Source organism: Candoia aspera, chromosome 2, assembly GCF_035149785.1.
Source record: "Candoia aspera isolate rCanAsp1 chromosome 2, rCanAsp1.hap2, whole genome shotgun sequence".
In the NCBI taxonomy this organism is placed as follows: Eukaryota; Metazoa; Chordata; class Lepidosauria; order Squamata; family Boidae; genus Candoia; species Candoia aspera.
Window position 1 is genome coordinate 44,535,693 of NC_086154.1, and position 21,248 is coordinate 44,556,940.

The 21,248-nt window shown below is 38.5% G+C and overlaps 1 protein-coding gene across 3 annotated transcripts in view; it reads right to left on the reverse strand.

The window, feature by feature from the left end:
• The window catches only part of CHCHD6 (coiled-coil-helix-coiled-coil-helix domain containing 6), a 251,274-nt gene that overhangs the window by 43,955 nt on the left and 186,071 nt on the right, over positions 1-21,248 (reverse strand). The window contains exons 7-8 of one of the 3 annotated variants that reach the window (XM_063291700.1): positions 17,973-18,108; positions 8,108-8,397 (exon numbers count right to left, since the gene is read on the reverse strand). The exons of 1 other annotated variant lie outside the window; for it this stretch is intronic. In XM_063291700.1, coding sequence (XP_063147770.1) covers positions 8,389-8,397; positions 17,973-18,108 — 145 coding nt within the window. In that variant the 3' untranslated portion in view covers positions 8,108-8,388. Of the gene's footprint in view, positions 1-8,107; positions 8,398-17,972; positions 18,109-21,248 lie in introns of those variants that run through there. One more of the 3 variants, XM_063291699.1, reaches the window with a different exon arrangement.

A 21,248-nucleotide genomic window follows, 5' to 3' on the forward strand; every position in this document is an offset into this window, starting at 1 on the left:
TCTAATTTTTTCTATCCAGAAATGTCTGTTAATATGCTTTTTCAGGCTGTTAAGTAATTGTTCCTAAATAAATCTTTGCTATTATTAAAAAAAAATACTCCTAAATATTTGACCTTCTCAGCAGAAATATTAAAGTATGTTGTTTGATATGTATATTGCTTTTCAGCCTGTCAAATTCCATGTCAACACTTGAGTTTTCTTTTTATTAATTTGGTAACCTGACACCAAACGTATTGTTATATAGTGTATATTCCATCAATAATGTTAAAGAGTCTCTAGGCTGAGTACTAGTAAGTACAATATCATCAGTAAATAATTTCAATGCATGTTCTTGTGTAGTAGATTTAATTCCTAACATTCTAATTTCTTGATCTATTCACTAGTGATCCTAGTGCTAGTGAAAAGAAGGGGGAAAAGGGGGACACCCTGTTGGTCTTAAGGATGTATGAAATTAGTCAAAGGTTGTCCATGCATATTTACACAGAACTAATCTTACGTAGGAAAATAAAATCAACAGGATTGTGCTGTCCGCCCCCCCCCCCCAAAGTGTATATTAAGAACTTGAGTTTAAATGGGTGGGGGGCAACTTGGAGTATTGCACAGATCAGCACAAACCCTGACATAGATTCTTGAAGAGGTTTCTAGTTCCCTTTTTCCCATGCTAAATTGACTTTATGGGAAACCTCAACTTTAAAAATTGGGAAAAAGATGGTGATATGGAAAAATTGTATGGAAGCAGGGATATTGACTTTGGACCAACTGACAGATGATTAAGATGAATTTTAACATACTCTGTGTTAAGAGATAAATATCATCTATCAGATGTAACCCAGTGGCAAAATTTTCAGTTACAGCATTTGTTAACAACATTGTTTGGACCAGCAGTATTTTCAGCTTCTGAGACACCTGAGACACCTGAGATACTAGAACTACTTGTTAAATCCTTTAAAACTAAAAAAAAACCCTAATATTAGTTTTTATAGATATCTGTTATCAATACATCGAAAAGAAAAAGAAGAGGTTATTATGAATGGGAGGTCCCCTGAAGAGAAGTTGGAGTTTTTGAGGGGGGCAGTTGGGCTGTTTGATTTTTTTAAGAAGAAAGCTCCATGCGCATTGTGGGGATATGTAAATGCTCTGGTTTATTTTGAAGTGGGATAAGGGTTGAAGAATATCTGGATTGCTTTTAGGGTTTGGCTGACTTCATTTATCTTCAATGATTTGGATTAAGATTATTAAGGTATAATAAAAATAATGTCTGGTTTTGGGTTTAATGTGATTATTACAATTGTTGTATTATCAAGTATAATGGCAGACAATTTATGTGTTTTAGTTTGATCTTTATTATAGTAGACAAGAATGTATAAAATAGTAGTAGGAAGGAAATAATTAAATAAATGTTATATTTGGGGAGGAAGTTGCTTAGAAGGTTTGTCTGTGTGTGTGTGTGTGTGTGTGTGTATGTGTATGTATACATACATATACACACACACATTCTTTTAATACAAGAGGAGGGAGCAACTGTATTTTTAATAATGTGCCAATGGAATGATTTATAAAAATAATGTGATTTTGGTTTAATATGGAGTAAGGGATTGATTATGGAAAATTGTTGTATATCCTTGCTGTTTAAAGTCGGAAGTCACCTCTTTTTGTAATCTTTAAAAAAAAAAAATTCTCTCGCGTTTCCACACTTTTTTAGTTTTTTCTTTTTTTCTTTGCAGTTTTTTGTTTTTCTGTAGCTTTTATCTTGCTTGAAACTTAATAAAATTCTTATTAAAAAAGTGGTGCATGTTTTTGGAAGGTATGGGATATAAGATATTAAAGCTATGCATCCTACAGTACATGTGGAAGAAAAACATTTCTATTAGGACAGCTTCATGGTTCTCTGTTATCATTTCAAGCTTTAAAACAAGAGAAAATAAAATGAAGAAGCTACTTTTATGGGTAGGGAACAACATGAATGGAATTAAATTAAAACACACACCAATTAGGCTATTTTGAATTAAGGAGGCACAGCATGTCAGAGGCAGTTAACATCTTCCCATTTTTAAATTTTGTTCAGTTTGCTTACATTTTATTCCATGGAGAACATTTAAATCCCTGGAAAGGCAAACTGAAGGCTCAGCAGGCTGGTAGGGATATTCGCATCTGAATCCTATTAATTCACTGGAAAAAATCTGGCTAGAAATCACTTATTCTTAACAGTGCTAGAATGCCCTTGGAGACCTGAATGGTGGGCTCAGCTTGAACATCTGGCTAGAAGTGTCACAATAGATAATTACTGAGTGGCAACAGAGAGGAGGGAAATAACATTTTTCCAGAGAGTCAGTCCTTCAACCAGGTCAGGATTTAAGCTAAGCTTTGCCTTGAAGGGGACAAAAGAAGATGAAATTCCAGCAACTACATTTTAAGTTCTAATTATGAACCACCACCTATCAGAACTGAGTTCAGGCTTTAAGAAATGCTGCAGTTGGGTTCCTTTAATGAAAAGAGTGGCAGGAATATCCAAAGCAGATTGGTGTTTTGGAGAGTACTGAGATATCTGGTAGCACAGGATGTTTCTCCAATCAGAAAAAAATATACCAGGGCTTTGCAAATCATTTGAGAAGGCAAATGAGCTTAAAAATGGACTTAGAAATACTAAATATCTAAAAACAAATTTCAAATTTTCTGGTTTGATCAGGGTTTTCCCATCTTCTAAGGTATGTGTCCCAGCTGATTATTGCTTGGTGAAATAAATTATCTACTTCCTTGGACACAAGGAAATGGATAAACACAGCCAGACGAGTAGAATGTAATTTTAATGTTATAAAGATTAGCTGGCAAAAGAGTAACAAAAATGAACATAACATTTTATTACAAAAAAGAAAAAAATATGTTTTTAGTCATTTTCCAGCTTTATTTAGAGAGCCATCAAACCCTGGACATTTGCACACTATCTTCTTCCACTTAGTCTATAGATATAAATATCTTTACATAGAGTCCTAAGATACTACTTGTTTTGATTCTTTTGCATTCTAAAATACATTGTCATAGTGGGAGAACAATACCACTACAAAGGAATCAATGCATATTATGGTTACTAAAAGCTTTGCATTACAAGTTTATTTATTTTTTTATTATGAAAGATAATCAGTTCAAATCTTAGCATGTGGGCGAAGTCATAGATAAATTCCAAGAACACTTTACATCCATTAAAGCCCTTTGAGTTATCCTAAAAAACTCTTTAAAGATATTCAGACTTCAATATAGGTGCCCTAGGAAAGGTCACAAAAAAGCAATAGAGCCAGCTAAAAGTTGTACACATCAGCCTTTAGAAATCTATTACATACTTCAATTTTTAACAGGAATATTGGAAGAATTTTAACATTAATTAATAAAATGATATTTAAGGCAGTCCAGACAGCTAAGGCTAACAACACAAAACTGTTAGGAAATACTTCCTATATAGTAATTATCTCGGGTACTCAAACCACCCCATAAAATGGTGGAGGATGCCATAGCAGAGATGAGAAATGGCTAATCCATGCAAATTCTGATGCCTGTGTCTCTAAGAGCATACTACCAAGATAATGGCACAACAGACTAAGAACAAATATGTTAAAGTGTTATCTTTGAAATAAAGCAAGGTAAAATGTATGGAACATAGAGAAAGGTGGCTTGCGAAGTGCCTCTCAGATGAGGTAGGTAAGAATTGGTAATGTCAAGAGAAATCACAACCAACTCACTATCAGGCATTGGTGCGATTGTTCTATAACAGCCCAGAAGAGTATAAATTAATAGTTTATTGTGTTCGATAGAAGTATTTTCTGAATGGGCAAATTTTAAAATAGCCAGTAACTTCATAAACAACAACATGAACATAGATTAGCATCTATCTATCTATCTATCTATCTATCTATCTATCTATCTATCTATCTATCTATCTATCTAATTTGTCACTGCCCATCTCCTCCCACCGGAGGGACTCTGTCATGATCACCGTTGCGATGCTTGTGACATCGCAATGGCTCGCATGACAATGCAGGGAAATGGATACCGGGCAGATTAAGGGAAAAGGCAACTAGGTAACAAAAGAGAGCAACAGGTGCTGGCAACAAAGTATCAACTCTAGCCAGAGGCACGGGGGAGAGAGATACAATGTTGCAAAGAAGGTAATTGACAAGACCAGACCACGAGGCGCGCCCGAGCTGTCAAAGAGATTACGAACCTGATCGCCCAGCAATGAACCATCACCGGCCAGGGAAGCAATCAAGGAAACGCCCGGAGCACAGGAGGGGCTCCACGACCCCTCACCTACCGGCAACGGAACCGACGGGGCTTGGGGCGCACCCGAAGTAAGAAGGGGTGGAGCGCTGACCGGCGCGGGCTATTTAAATCCCGTTCCGGCGCACTCGACTCACTCTCAGCTTTTCTTAAAGGGCACGCATACTGTTACTCAAATAAAACCAGAACCTAAGCCTACACTAGCGTCTGTGTTTTTACTGGGTAGCAGGCAGGGCCTGACAGACTCAATGAATCAATAGCCAAAATTCTTGAAGTCTCCTTATACACTTGAAGTAGAAAACATAGTTTTGGTCAAAACAAATAAGCTACCCTCTCCCCTCATTCACTTTTCCAGTGAAATATACTGTCAGAGCTAAAGAAACATTTAAGACAAGAATGTTGACTAGGGAACTTGGAGACAAGAATAGCCTGGAAACAAGGCTGCTGGGAGATATCACCTAGAGAAAGTAAGATACTGAAAGTGTCTTTATTCAAAGAGTACAGCCTAACTCAAGGGCCCGCTGACTTTGTAGAACCACCCCATTATTTCACTATCTTTACCTCATTAAGCCAAATAACTAATCAATTATGTATATTCTAATTTGCATAACATATACAGAGAAGTTGTATCCCCACCCTGCTTTTAAGTTTTTGCTTGGGCGGCCTTTGGTATCAAAAATAACATTTTGCACTTCAATGAAACGGTGTGTCTGATCCTCACTACTAAAGAACTGTAAGGGGAAGTTTCTCCTACACATCCCTTAGCAAAAACTAACCTATCAACTTGGAAAGCATAACCATTTAAAAGTATAAAAAAGAAAAAGTATTTCGAAAAATAATTTTGAAGAGAATTCTTAACAGATGAAAAATATGCAGGTGACAGTTTTACATCTTTTTCAGTTAATCCAGGTGAGGCAGAGGAACTGTTGCTTAAGCAGAGTAATGGACTGAACGAAGATGAATAACTGAAATTCAGTTCAGACAAGTTGGGTCTGCTGTTTGTGGAGTGGCTGGCTCATTTGTTCAGTCTGTCTTGAAGAATCTGGTGCATGGTTTGGAGATGCTTTGAATCCATCATTGTCATGGAAGGCTCAGGTGGCCTTAGTGGCTAAGAGCAAGGAGCACCTTTTATCAGTTTGGGCTGATATATCAGCTGTCACCTTATCAGGACAGGGTTAGTCAAGTGTCAGTTATTCACCCTCTGAAAACTAGTGAGTTCTATTATTACAGTACACTGTATGTAGGGCTGCATTTCAAAATTATTCAGAAACTTCAGCTAGTCCAACACAGAGCTTCTGAGTTACTCAAAGAGATTGTCTAATACAAGACGCCAGTGTTTCAGGAGCTGCTGTAGTTCGCATCTATTTGAGGGCCAATTCATAGTCTTGCTATGGGCTCAAATATTTCTACACACATAAACACACATCACGCACATCCTTTAGTGATCTCAGGGGAAATTCTCTTGCTTTCTTAGTCTAATGAAGGGCTAAATAACCTCAGATGAACACTGAAGGATATAGGCCATCTAGTTCAACCCCATCTCAGTGGGGTTGGAAAGCAGAGTTAGAATATATTCAACAGAAAAAGAAAAGTTGCTCCTAAAATTCAAACAAAACTAATCATTTTGTAATTTAAACTTGTTGATCCAGATCCCTAGGAGAAAAAAGGGACAGCTTTACATGGATTTGAAGAGTAATATCCTTTCCTCTCTCTGTTTTCTCCCAGGCAAAGTATACTCCTCTTCATAAGATTTTGTTTTATAACCATGACCATCCCCTCTGGACTGCCAGAACTCAATTCTCTTCATGGTTTAACAAAGAATTGAGGGCATGTGACCACGTTTGTGTGTGTGGAACCTCAGGGTGAATATGATCAAGTAAATTTTAAAGCTCATCTGAAGCCTTATGTGATGCCTCCTGCCTCTATGATTACCAAGATTTCTGCTACCAGGCATGGCGTCTGTGCTATATCACCCAACAGGATGGTACTGCACAGAATAAAGACAACAGTGGGGCCTAGAAACAGCAACATTCCAGAAGTTGTTACTGAGGTCTTTGCAAAGTTCAGCATGAAACAGTGATGCGACTGTGCTCCACATTTGTGGCCCATGTATTAGTTTATAATATAGCTACAGAAACACCAGGTCTCTGGTATTCAGCAACAGAAAAGACAATGAAGAACTTATGCCTCCAGCTTCACAACTGCTGGATGAATGCAGCAACCATTTCCATTTTAAGCAGGCCAGTATTTTACTATTGGACATGCCTCATATATTAAAATGGCAGTTTATGTCCTTTCAGGCAGCACCATATTTTCAGTTTATCTGTCAATGAATGTCAGAGCATACAAAAAGCTCAAGGATGTTCAGGAACCAGGAATCTCTGCTTTAGGGAATTAAACAGGGATCCATCTTCCGCTCTTCATCCTTTACAATTAGAAGCACAATGAGGATTAGCTTGACCTCTGCAAATAAAAATTGTACCAGGAGAATGCCTGGTACAATTAATCCAGTAATGCTTTCCTTAGTATTTATGACTAAAGAAACACAGCTGCTTGTGGCCTCTTTACTCATTCCCTTGCGAGAGGGGGTATTTATGGAGTTATAAACTCCTTCAATAATGTTATTACCAGAGCAACTGTCCAAGTGTAGAGTGGAAGAAAGAATCAGTACAACAAAGCCAACCTAGAATTCAGGGAAAGTTAACTGGGCACTTAATTGGAATAATAATGTTGCATTACATACATGGGAATGATAAGGCCTGCTCTATATGTAGGTACCTGATGCTTTAAACAAAAACTATCTTAGTGACACAAACCAATTTCAATGTAAATTATTTTGCTTAATTTTTAATGCTCTCCAAATAAACCTATTCTGTAAATAAACTTTCTACCTGATATTTCAGATAGCTGCTGCCAGTTAAAAGTAGTTAAAACTAGGCCAGATGTGCAAATCATCTTATCTGGAATAAGGCAGTTTCCTATTCTGACCCTTAACACAACTCAGCCAACATAGTAAGATATGCCAGTCTTCACCCCTCATACTTCCAGTCTTGTCAAGGCTTTCAGATATTTTAAGAGATTTACATCATTCAGGGCTAAGAAAAAGAAATAACTATTTGCAATGTTGGGAGTTGGAGAATGGAGGTTGGTAAAGATGACCCTACAGGATCCCTTCCTGTGAATTCTTGACCTTAAGTCTTGACTCTTTTGTAAACTGAGTGTCAAAGTAGATATCCTGAGGTAATTGCCAGCTTGCACAAGACACTTAAGTGGCTTAGTAATGAATTAAAAATGTACTAATGTATAGTTTCAGTTCAGCTGTGCTAATTCTTCACACAAGAGAGTGCAGCTAACAAATATGTGGTTAGTTTAGGGTATTATGCAATACAGGGACTTGAAAGGAACAATTCAGCATCCCTGGATTGCACAATGCACTAAATAAACCATAGACCCATAGTTTCTAGATATGCCTGTTCAAGGAGAGCCAGTGGGCATATTCGGAGCAACACTCCTTAATTGCTAAGTATTTCTATAGCTTAACATGAGTAGTTAATTTGGTCAAAATGCCTCAATCCTTGACAGAATGACAGCTGTTGGCTGCAATTCTGCTTACACGGCCCCAAAAGGAAGCTGAAATGCTGGTAATGGGGCATGATTACCTGTTTTCTTTCCCCCAAGACTTATTTTGTACAAATATGCATATGTAGAGTGTGAGTACATGAAACAGGAATTAACTGAAAGGAGACAGAGTCTAGGCTGTAAAGCTGTTTCACTAGGAGATGCTCAGGAGTTAATTCAAAAGTCAGATAGCTGGGTGAAACAAGGTCCTGTCCAAATCATTAATCAGTCTAAAGACCTCGACAAAGGTTAAGCTGCAATATCAGTATACAAGGTGTTCGAAAGCTGATCCTAAATCTGAAGCAGTATCACTTACAAAAATTCAAAGGGAGTCCAAAATAAGACCATGGAGCATACAGAAGTATAACCCAAAATGACAGAACAGCTGTCCATAATGTTGCTCAGGCTCTTTACAAAGATTGTGCATAGGCAACAAGTCCTACCACTGTTCTACTTGGTTCCAGGTCCAGAGGAGTCAGGAAGGGAGTCTGCATATCCTCTTTAAAGAATCTGTGAAGACATTATGCAAGGAATAGGAATATGTGAAAACCCTCTCCCCATTTATGGTCAGCCTGTATACAAGTGTAAATAAATCTGATCACAGAAATGCCATCATTTTCCAATGACTTCCCTCAAAGAAACTGAACTTTGGGTAAGCATTGCTCTAAACAACTTCCTCTAAACATTGAAGGAAATGGCACTTTGGGATGCTTCAGGTTCAATATATTTTCTCTGTGAAATCTGCTTTGATGCAAGGAAAACCATAAGAGTTAGGGTCTATATATCAAATAAAATTTGCTCTATAAACTGGCACCGAGAAGATCTAGTGAACTACAGAATATTTACACAGTAAACATAAAACAGACACACACACACACACACATTAGATAAGGTTAGCATGCTTTTTCTTATCCGATAGTTCCAAACAAGGAGCACTTACAGATAAGTTGTGACAATGAGGTTGTCACAGAATCATAACTGAGAATTTGTTGAGATATATTAATCAGCTCTTCAAAAGCTCCTGTTTCTTTAGCCATATTACTATTTGAAAAAAACTGTAATTGCAGAGTAAAAAAAACGATAAAACTTTATGGAATAAGTTCTTAATATCCAGGACTAGTCTTCTGAGTAATCTAAATTAGATCCCCTAATAATTCCCAGAGTATAATATTGACTGACACAATCCCTGTGACTGCTGAGACAAGAATTTCTTGATTTCAGTGTCAAGCCACTGGCTGTTAGCTGATCCTACAGAAACAAACATGATTCCCAGAATTGTCTTATTGAAAAGGAAAAGGAAATTATGTTACAGAAATGTTGGCAATTGAATATGTTTACTTTAGCTTTCAATTTATCTCTAGATTTGTTAGGGCAGAGATTTCTTGATCCTCTTGCTAACTACCCATTGATGCATTGGGAAGGTGGCTATCTGTTTTTCTGATAAAGAAAGAATGTGCAGATGTTCTGCACTTGTAATATTGTAATAGTCAAACTGACTGGTACTTATTTATTTATTTCACATGACATAGCAGAATGCAGTATTGTTGCATAAAAATCACAAAAACAATATATAAAAGTGTATAAAATATAGGACATTGGGACAATAAATTATTTTAAAAACAGGCAATACAAATGATGAATAAAATTATGAATAAATTAAGTTGTGTATGAGCAGTTACTAAAGTAACTAAGCCTATGGCCGGATATCTAGGCCGTTTAGCCATTGGACAGCAGCACCCTCGAGATGATGTAGTTCTTGCAGGGAGCCAGGAAACCTTCTGAGGGGACATTCCATCACAATGTGATGTAAAGTTTGCAGGACGTTCCCACAGTCACAGTTAGGATTATCAGCCAACCCCCATTTATGTTTCCAATTTCGGCACCTGCCATCATTAGGCACAGTTCAGTTTTTCCTTGGGAGATCAAAGCCATAAGGGCGTTGTGCTGGATCAGACACTAAATTAAATAGATCTGGGTTAGAAGTTGCCCACTCCTGGCACCATGCTGTCTCAATGTCGAAGTCTTCTCTGACTAATTGCTGTCCAAGTTTCCACGGTGGGTTCTGAGATTTGAGGCTAAATATTTGGTCATGGCAATCCTCATGTATAGGTAATAATCGATTTGCCTTACCTTTCTGCCACTCCCTTTTTAAGGCAAGTTGTCTTCTAAGATGTGGGGGTGGTATGTTGGATAGTACCAATAGCCATTTGGAAGGTGTCGATTTAATGGTTCCTGATATTAGCCCCATAGTGTGGTTAAGCTGGGTGTCCACTGCTTTTATATGAGCACTGTTTAACCATACAGGACTATAATATTCAGCTGCCGAATATACCAAAGCAAGAGCTGACGCCACAGTTCTTAGGACATCAGCTCTTGCTTTGGTATATTCGGCAGCTGAATATTGCAGTCCTGTATGGTGCCAGAAAGTTTGTGTAGAATATTGTTCCTAGTTTTTATCCTATCCGTGGTTTTTCTTAGGTGTTCCCTATAAGTTAAAGACCGATCGAGAGTCACTCCTGAATACTTTGGGTTATGACTGAACTTCAGCGGCTGATTCCTAAATTCCACTTTTGGTACATAGTTGGCTTGTCTGTGGTTCAAATGAAAACAAGCAACATCAGTTTTATTGATGTTGGGTTTTAGCCTTCTAATTTCAAAAAACTTATCCAATTCCTTTAAGTCATTTTCAAGGACTTTTTCAGAGGCGTTGAAATCATAAGATCATTTAATCAATGCAAGATCATCAGCGTATATAAACTTTTTTGCAACAGTGCCTGGTAAATCTGATGTATAAACATTAAAGAGTAGTGGGGCCAGCATAGAACCATGTGGCAAGCCATCATTTAACCTATACTGGTACTGTATAAGACAGGTACTATATTTAACTTTGGCAGGAAAAACTGTAGATGGCATGAGATTATTAAAGCTGATAAGTTAGTTTATATCTTCTCTGTCTTACTAAAAGTGTTATGTGAAAGCCTTGATTGACTAAAGTCCTGATGTGTGAGAGACGGTGAGAAGAAAGCATTTCAAACAGACTCCATCTTACTTAACTCACTATAACTCTGGCTGGAAACTTATTCTTACAGTTCTAAAGATTCTGTTTTTAACCTAAACTACCATTAAAAATACTTTCCTGAAATCCATGTTTTATTTGTTTCCTGGCTTTTCCAACAAGGGCTTGACATGATGGGTGATGAAGATAAGTTTCTAAGGGTCCATATGGTGACAAGCATGGAAGATTGCTATTTAGAATATAAAATGGTTGTGAAGAATGTAGTCAAATAGCAAAGACTTGTTAAAGGAGGAAGAAAAACTGCAGAGTAATTGTGACAGAGTGTGGCTGAAAAAGGACAAACAACAGGCCTCCAGAAGAGTGAATGGAATTAAAAATAAAAGTAATGAAATTATTTAGGATAAAACTGAAGAGAGTGAAAGGTGGAAGTTGAATGTAATGGGAATGAATTATTTAAGAAGTGTGTGTGGTAAAATAAAAAGAGATAACAGTCAAGAATCAACTGGTGCACAATTAATGTGGACTGAATATGAAAGTGAATGAGCAGTATGACAAAGTTTGGGAGGTTTGGTCATGTAGAGAGAATGAAGGAGGATCAAACTGCAAAATTAATACATGAAGGAAGAGTGAAAGAGAGGAGAGAAAGGGAAAAGTTCTTGTTGGATGCAGCTAAGGAGATCAAAAAGAAAGATGTGAAAAGTTTAAAGAGCAGAAGCTATGTATGATGCAAGGTATGGACAAGGCAGAAGTCAGGCAAAAGGTATAGTTACAGTAAATGGTGTTGGTATTAATTAGTTTTAGCTATATTTCCTATTTTTTATCTTACCTTATGCTTTTTATTTATCTATTTTTTACTTTGTTTCTGCACTCTGTATAACATTGGTTACCCTGAAAAGAATAGTCTGCTAGTTCAGTATGTACTGTACGCTTTCCTTCCTCATCTGAATGTCACAAATTTGCACAAAATGCAGCTGTGGAAATTATGCAAGTATGCAATTTTTTATCAAAATCCATTAAAGTCTGAACAATTTGCACAGTTCAACAGAACAGCAGAGTTAAGCTCTGGTTACAGAATTTGTGATTTTTAAAGCAGAACCTCAAGAGTCTTTATTAAACTGTATTATTATTATTTAGAAATTATCTACCTTTTTAGTGCACATGTATATAAATTTGCATGCAATAAATTAGCTATAGGTATTGTCGTCAAGACAAGATGAAATGCAAAGAAAAGAAAAGTGGCTGCAAATGAAGTTAAGTTATATGCCTATTGACTCTTCCTGCATTTCCAAGGTTTGGAGGCAGGGAATATTTCTCAGAACTCTTTATCATTTCTATAACAATAAGAGGATATTTTGGAGCCATATGCCACCGAACAAAATACATGTTAGTAATTGCAAGGTAGCATTACAAATTGCAACTCCAAGTTAGCAGTGTCTAATAATATAGAGGAGGAAAGTGGTTTTTATTCCTTTAAGGACAAAAAAACTAGTTTGGTATGCATTCAATTTTTAAGAGAAAAGAGATAGTGAAGGACAAAAGCTAAAAGAAAATCAGAACTAGATGGAACATTATCTCTGTAGTAGTTGCACTTTCGTGGGCTTCTTGCCTAAAGCAAAGTAAGGCTGGCAGGGGATATTTCCAGGAGCCTTAGGTGGCAACCAGGGAAAACTGAAAATTCTGAAAAAACTCTGGAAAATAATGTAAAGGCAGCCATATATTTGCATTATTTCAGGTATATGTAAGTGAAAGAGAAAAAAAAACCCTGACTTGTGGAAACAGATTCCAATCTTCTTTGCTTGCTGTTTGTCTGATCTCTCTCTATACGTAAAAGCTGAGTAATAGTCCCTATCCATGGTTAGGCCAACATATTCTATTGCTGTTCAGCACTAAACAGTTTTCAGTACTCCTCTGTTGACTGGAAATCATCCAAGAGTAGTTTTTGACCATGGTCAACTGACCACTCCAAATGCAGCAAACAGATACTCATATGGTTATCTGCAAATATTGTATGTTGGTATTCTTCATATGTTCACTATTAGGGAATTTGTTTTTAAACAGGATAATTTAATAAACAAGTTATTTAGCAATATAAACATAGATAAAAACCCTGTTCCATTTAAGACAAGAGAGGAACTTAAGGTGAAAAAAAGGATGACCACTAATTAACTAAATGTTTTGAAATAGCTTAAAGAAGAGAAGTCTGAAGGGAGGTGATAGCAGTCTTCAGATATCTGAAGGACTGTCACAGGGAAGAGAATGTGGATTTATTCTCTAAAACTTCTGAGGGTAAGACAGCAACCAGTGGATAGCAGCTTTACAGAGGGAGATCCAAACTCTACATAAGGAGGAATTTTCTGACACAGAGAGCTCTTTAGCAACATGACAGCCTGCCTTCTGGAGTCAACAAGGTTCCATACCTCAAGGCTTTCAAGCAAAGGTTGGATAGCCGCTTGTCTGGGATGATATGAGGATTCCTGCTGTAGGCAGGGCATTGGACTAGAAGACCTCCCTTCTAAGCCCAAGATTCTATATACTCCACTCATGGATTTTTAAAAGACTGATTTTATTAAGAGAAATGGCATGGAAGATGCCATGGAAAGAAAACCTTAAAGTCAAAGATGTTGTAGCCAGCTGAGACTTCTTGAAAAGGGAGTTAAGGACAGTGCAGTCTAGGAAGAAAAGTAGGAGACATCTGAAGGAGCTAATGTGGTTGAATAGAAGGTTACGCATGACATTCTCACTGCAAGCTGTTAAAGGTTGGATGGCACTACAATAAGGTGATTCCACAAAGGGCTGGCTAACTACATTCAAAGAGGCAGTATTCATGGCTTTAAACTGAGCTGCGGAGCACTAACCAGTGGAGTCCCACAAGGATCTGCCCTGGGGTGGTATTAATCAATATTGTCATTAATGATTTGGATAAAGAGACTGATAGGATGCTGATCAAATTTGCAGATGACACAAAACTGGGAAATCTGACCACCACCTGGGTAATAGAATGGGACTGCAATCTAATCTCGACAGGTTGGAAGATTGGGCTGAGAGGAACAAGATGTCCTTTAAAAGGGGGAGAAATAAGGTATTACATTTAGGGAGGAAAGCTATATGGCAGATGCAAGATAAGAATTGGCCTGGAAGCACCACATTGGAGAAGGACCTGAGTGTGGTCATTGACAACAAGCTGAATGTGAACCATCAGTGTAAGCCAGCTGCTATAAGGATTGGCCCAGTTCTGGGCTGCATCAGGAACAGCACTGAAGCAAAGACATAGATAAAACATAGTCATTATTCCCTTCTATTCTGCAGTGGTGAGACAAGAATACTGTGTATGATCCTACATATATTTCCAGAATGATATTCACAGGTTCAAATAAGTTCAGAGGGTGGAGACAAAGATGATACAGGGATGAGGACATGCCCTGCAAGGACAAGCTGAAGAAACTTAAGATACTGCATCACAAGAAAAGAACATTGAGGAGATATGAAATTGGATTTTCAAGTAAGTCAAAGAGTACTACGGAAAAGATGGTTAGGAACCATTTTCCATTGCCACAAAAACGAGGACTGGAAATATTAGGTATACATTGCAGCTACCTAGGTTTTGACTAAGTATTAGAAAAAACATCCTGACAGTTAATATCAGAGGAACAGTCTACCCATGAAAGTTGTGGGTTTTCCATATTTGCAGGATTTTAAGAAGAGGCTGGACAGGCACCTCTTGAAGACCGTTTATTTGGCTTTACTCCACATTGCAGACTGGACTCAATAATCCTTGCAGTGCCTTCCAGCTCCACAATACTATGAGTCTTCACTAGGTGCAGAAAAATTAGAGATGCTTTGTTATTTACCTTAGATACAAATAATTCCTTTTCTGGTATCCAAGAAACAAATTAAATAAAATTCTGATACCCCACCCCCCACTTGCAATCAGCAGGAGAGAAAATACTGAGGAAAGATTGCAGCATCAAGTTTCTGTCCTAATTGCCTACAAACTGTGGTACACTCCTGATAAATCTTGCAGTCAATAAACTACAGATAATTCAAAAAAGCCACAATAGACTCAACCCCTCCTACAGCTGCACTATTATCCCAGCTTTTATTTAGACCTAAAAGCAGCAATTTTTGAGCTCTTGTCTGAAATTCTGCAGAGATGTGAAACTACCTCCCCATAACATAAAAATCCCACAGAAAACAGCAAAGTAACTTACATTCTTTTTCTCAAAACAAATGTACAAGATGAGCCCAATATGTACCTAATTCACACATCTCCATGAGTGTAGAGTAATCAAACAGAATCATACACATCTCATCTCCTGACCTACATTATGTCTGTTTAGCTTATTCTTTTATCCAGTTAACCAACCTAGATGGGAACATCTAGCTAAAGTTAGCTGATCTTGAAATGCTGAGCAGGATCAGACCTGTTCCCTGCTCATATGGGAAAACATCAAATCCCAGAGCTGTTAACTGAACCGGGAAGTAAAAATAAAATAAAATAAAATCCTAGAACAAGGCACTAACAAATCACTTGCTGTATTGCTGCCAAAAAACTCCCTATGTGAATGAAGCTATAACCTTTGTTCTTGGCTTGCAAATAATGTATTTTATGGAATATTAGAAACACCTCTGGCCTAGAAGATAGTATTCATACAGGCCTAAATATAAGCGCGCGCACACACACAAAATGCTAGCCACCCCTTTCTCTGGCCAGAGAGAGCATCAACTTTCCATCTGGATTTCTCCGGTAGTGCTTAGCTTCCTTTGGCAAGGCCACTTAAACCAGGAATCATTATCTAAGGTTGCTTGCTTATACACTGTCTTTCATACAAACATGTAGTTATTTTTATTTTTTACCATTGATATCATATTCAAACAACAGTATCTAATACCATTAAATAGAGATGCGACTCACATGCTCCGAGGATTTCTGAGCTCCATCTCAATTGAGTAAAAACAAAGGAAGATTTGTCTTCCTGATGAGAGCAATTAAATCGCTTTCTTACAGAGAGCCACAAACTTACAGAAACAATCGATAAAGCTGTATTTGGAGCTTGGCCCTGAACAGGAGCCTTGTCCCTACTTTTCCTCTACCCCTCTTCTCTCCATCTTCTTGGCAGAATTTGCTGCTCTTACTCAAGCATATTTTCAAAAACAATGGTTCAGGAAACCTGCCACAAAAGTTATTTATTGTATATTTGTATTTCCTATCTAATTCTGAATCTCATGGTCTTTTGAGGCTTTTCCACTGCACCCTATCTCATTCCACGGTTCCCTGCTCAGTAGAGGTTGTAATGAAAGAGAAAGAGAACAAGCAGGTTCTCCTGCCATTTTGGTGTCCCCTATAGCAAATCAATGCAAAATAGCCATTAATATAATATCCTTCCACTAATTCTGTGGAAAAACTTCCACCAGGGTTTATTGTACACAGAAGTCCTTGTGAACTAGCCTACTTAAAGAGTTAGGTAAAAAAAATATATACTTCAAGTTAATAGGATCTTTCAGTGCCCTCTGCTGTTACCAGTCGCTCAGCTTTCAATTTACTCTATAATAATGTCAGGTTGAAGCTTTGGCTGGCAGCTTCCCAGCCTCTTTCTCATGTGGATTGGAGCAGCAGTCTGCAAATATGTGTAAGTTTAATGCAATCTGTCTTCTTTGGTAATCACATTCCTTCTGTGCTGTGTGCTATAAAGATGTATTAGTAAATGTATTTGCTAAAAATATACTTTCCCCCTGCTTCTTCCCACCCCATACAAGCCTGATTTACAGGAGGCAAGAGGAAAGACTTGCATATATAGGAGTCTGGCAAGGGACAAGGCAGGTTCTATAGAGAGCTGCTTGGAGAAAAGAATTGTGCGGCAGTGATTCAGGACCGGCCATATTTCAATGCAGGACTGGGGGTGGGATGGGGGGATCACACATTTTGCAAGTTGGAGATCTCAAAAGGTATCAGAGAAAAGTCCTTTCCCTGGTAGCTTTAACCTTGCTGGTTTGCAGACATATAAAGATCTTCCTGGTAAACAGGAAAGGAAAAATCCACCAGGACTTGCAACAACATTTGAGCTAATATATTTTGACAATTTTCCCATCTCCTTCTGACAAAGCTTCTTCTGGGAGCTGGATGGCAGTTTGTTTCATGTTATACTTAAATCAGACACAGGGCTTCTTCTTCACAATATTAATAGAAATGAAAAGGGCTCTCTTAATCTACCCTCCCCTTTTCACATGAAAATGCATCCCCAATGAAATCACCTTAGCCGCGAAGCCTTGCCTGCAAGTACATGTCCCTCATTTGTAAATCTGTAGCCCCCTGATCCATGACAGATGCAGAAGAATTGCTTGGTCAGCAGAGTATCCCATACTAAATACAGTGATTTATTTATTTATTATTAAATTTATGTCACCACCCATCTCCCCCAATGGGGGACTCTGGGCGGTTTACAATAAAATGTAATGTGATGCTTCTTTTGCACACAGGAAATTTCACAGAATATTTCAAATCCTTCATAAATCCTGGAAACCAATGCTAGATCCTAGTGAAAAAATTGGGAAGCTGTACATCTGGAGGATGAAGGACAAGTGAAGAATTTAGACATTCATACAGAAACCAGTGACAAGAGGGATCTTTAATATGGGAAAGTATGTAAATCCATCAAAGCAGAACTTACAAAATGAAAATTTAGAACTGATTTTAGCTCCTGGTCCAAATTCAAGACTGAATGTAAACCTTACCAATAAGTTTAGTAAGTCCCTTAGCTTCTCCAACCTTTTGCCCTCTAGTTGTGCTGAACTTCAATATTCTGTTAGAATAGACCGACAAGGTAAGAATTTGAAAGATTGCATGTGCTGTCTGAATGATTAATAAAATAAGCTTGTTACTATCAGTTTTAGTTTCCTTCATACATGAATGTAGCTGGTTTTCACAGTATGTGAACTGACCCTCAATCAGTGCCTGAAGGAGTAGGAGAATCTGCAGAGAAGCAGGGTCTTCTGACTGGCCTATCCCTTCACAAGATACAGCAGTAACCAGGGAATTTCCTTGATATAAAGCAGAAATGAAAATTACAGATACCTTTTGGGCTAGCCTAACACAACGCTGATACTCCTTGACTAGCTCTGAGCAGTTTAGCACTTGCTGCTTATTTTCATTGTAGCACGTCAGAATGGCTTCCTGCAGGTTTGCACATATAGGTTGTGTGTTCCTCCGCCTGTAAAGACATAGGGAAATAAAAATTCATTTTTTGACTGCCAGACTTCTCATTTGTTTCATCAATGCTACCCCAGAAGGCCCTACAGTGCTTTGGATTTGAATGGAAAAGGTGCTTCTGAGCACACTCACTAAGCACTTGTAAGCAATTCCTTAAGCAATTCCTTAAAGCAGCTGCATTCCCAGGACTGTGTGGCTGTCCTTCACAGCTGCACCAACTATTAGGGAAAGATGTATTTGATTTTAAAAGTTTCCAACAGATAATGCACCTTTTTTCTCTGATCCAAAGTAATGCACAGCCGTTATACAGAATCTGGTGCTGATAATGTCACTTACATTGGTTAAGATCTACCAATGCCATCCTCCTTCTTTTTAATCCATAAGAAATCATTCTGCTAAGCCACAGCCCATAGCTGTCCTTGGTTTTACTTTTGAGGGGACTGTGACACCAGCAGAAGGATACAAGCTAAAGACCTTCTAGTCTCACCCCTGTCAGAATCTTATGAGCCAAATAAAAATTGAACAGGTTTCTAACCTCTTCTCAAAAAAAGCTTTATTGGAAGGTGCTTCAGGAAGAAGCTTTTATCATATAATCATCATAGCTCATTAATGGAATTTTACTGGGAATCCAGACACTATCTTCCATTTGCAACTTTCTCACGTGCTTCTTTTCATTGGCTTCTTTACACACACATATACCTATCAAAGAAAAAGAAATGGAATAGCTGCACTATGCTTTTTCAGTGGTAGTACTAAGCCTTCCTGGGGAAGGTAATGGCAACCCACCCCAGTATTCTTGCCGTGAAAACTAAATGGATCAGTACAACCAGAGATATGTCGGTATACCATCGGAAGATGAGACCCCCAGGTCGGAAGATGGTCAAAACGCTACTGGGGAGGAACAGAGGATGAGTTCAACTAGCCCCAGACGTGATGACGCAGCTAGCTCAAAGCCGAAAGGACGGCTAGCGGCCGACGGTGCTGGTGGTGAACGGCGAATCTGATGTTCTAAGGATCAACACGCCATTGGAACCTGGAATGTAAGATCTATGAGCCAGGGCAAATTGGATGTGGTTATTGGTGAGATGTCAAGATTAAAGATCGACATTTTGGGCGTCAGTGAACTGAAATGGACTGGAATGGGCCACTTCAAATCAAAGGACCACCAGATCTACTACTGTGTACAAGAGGACCACAGAAGAAATGGAGTAGCCTTCATAATTAATAGTCAAGTGGCTAAAGCAGTGCTTGGATACAACCCAAAAAATGATAGAATGATCTCAATTCGAATTCAGGGCAAGCCATCTAACATCACAGTGATCCAAATATACACCCCAACCACAGATGCTGAAGAAGCTGAAGTAGAGCAGTTCTATGAGGATCTGCAGCACCTACTGGACAATACGCCTAAAAGAGACGTTGTTCTCATCACAGGAGACTGGAATGCTAAGGTGGGCAGTCAAATGACACCTCGAATTACAGGTAAGCATGGCCTGGGAGAACAAAATGAAGCAGGACATAGGCTGATAGAGTTTTGCCAAGACAACTCACTCTGCATAACAAACACTCTCTTCCAACAACCTAAGAGACGGCTTTATACATGGACTTCACCAGATGGGCAACACCGAAATCAGATTGACTACATCCTTTGCAGCCAAAGGTGGCGGACATCTATACAGTCGGTAAAAACAAGACCTGGAGCTGACTGTAGTTCAGATTACAAACTTCTTGCACAATTTAGGATCAGACTAAAGAGATTAGGGAAGACCCACAGATCAGCTAGACATGAGCTCATTAATATCCCTAAGGAATATGCAGTGGAGGTGAAGAATAGATTTAAGGGACTGGACTTAGTAGATAGGGTCCCGGAACAACTATGGACAGAAGTTCGCAACATTGTTCAGGAGGCGGCAACAAAATACATCCCAAAGAAAGAGAAAACCAAGAAGGCAAAATGGCTGTCTGCTGAGACACTAGAAGTAGCCCAAGAAAGAAGGAAAGCAAAAGGCAACAGCGATAGGGGGAGATATGCCCAATTAAAGGCAAAATTCCAGAGGTTAGCCAGAAGAGATAAGGAATTATTTTTAAACAAGCAATGCGCGGAAGTGGAAGAAGACAATAGAATAGAAAGGACAAGAGACCTCTTCCAGAAAATTAGAAACATTGGAGGTAAATTCCAGGCAAAAATGGGTATGATCAAAAACAAAGATGGCAAGGACCTAACAGAAGAAGAGATCAAGAAAAGGTGACAAGAATATACAGAAGACCTGTATAGGAAGGATAACAATATCGGGGATAGCTTTGACGATGTGGTCAGTGAGCTGGAGCCAGACATCCTGAAGAGTGAGGTTGAATGGGCCTTAAGAAGCATTGCTAATAACAAGGCAGCAGGAGACGACGGCATCCCAGCTGAACTGTTCAAAATCTTGCAAGATGATGCTGTCAAGGTAATGCATGCTATATGCCAGCAAATTTGGAAAACACAAGAATGGCCATCAGATTGGAAAAAATCAACTTATATCCCCATACCAAAAAAGGGAAACACTAAAGAATGTTCAAGCTATCGAACAGTGGCACTCATTTCACATGCCAGTAAGGTAATGCTCAAGATCCTGCAAGGTAGACTTCAGCAACTCATGGAGTGAGAATTGCCAGATGTACAAGCTGGGTTTAGAAAAGGCAGAGGAACTAGGGACCAAATTGCCAATATCCACTGGATAATGGAAAAAGCCAGGGAGTTTCAGAAAAACATCTATTTCTGTTTTATTGACTATTCTAAAGCCTTTGACTGTGTGGACCATAACAAATTGTGGCAAGTCCTTAGTGATATGGGGATACCAAGTCATCTTGTATGCCTCCTGAAGAATCTGTATAACGACCAAGTAGCAACAGTAAGAACAGACCACGGAACAACGGACTGGTTTAAGATTGGGCAAGGAGTACGGCAGGGCTGTATACTCTCACCCTACCTATTCAACTTGTACGCAGAACACATCATGCGACATGCTGGGCTTGAGGAATCCAAGGCTGGAGTTAAAATCTCTGGAAGAAACATTAACAATCTCAGATATGCAGATGATACCACTTTGATGGCTGAAAGTGAAGAGGAACTGAGGAGCCTTATGATGAAGGTGAAAGAAG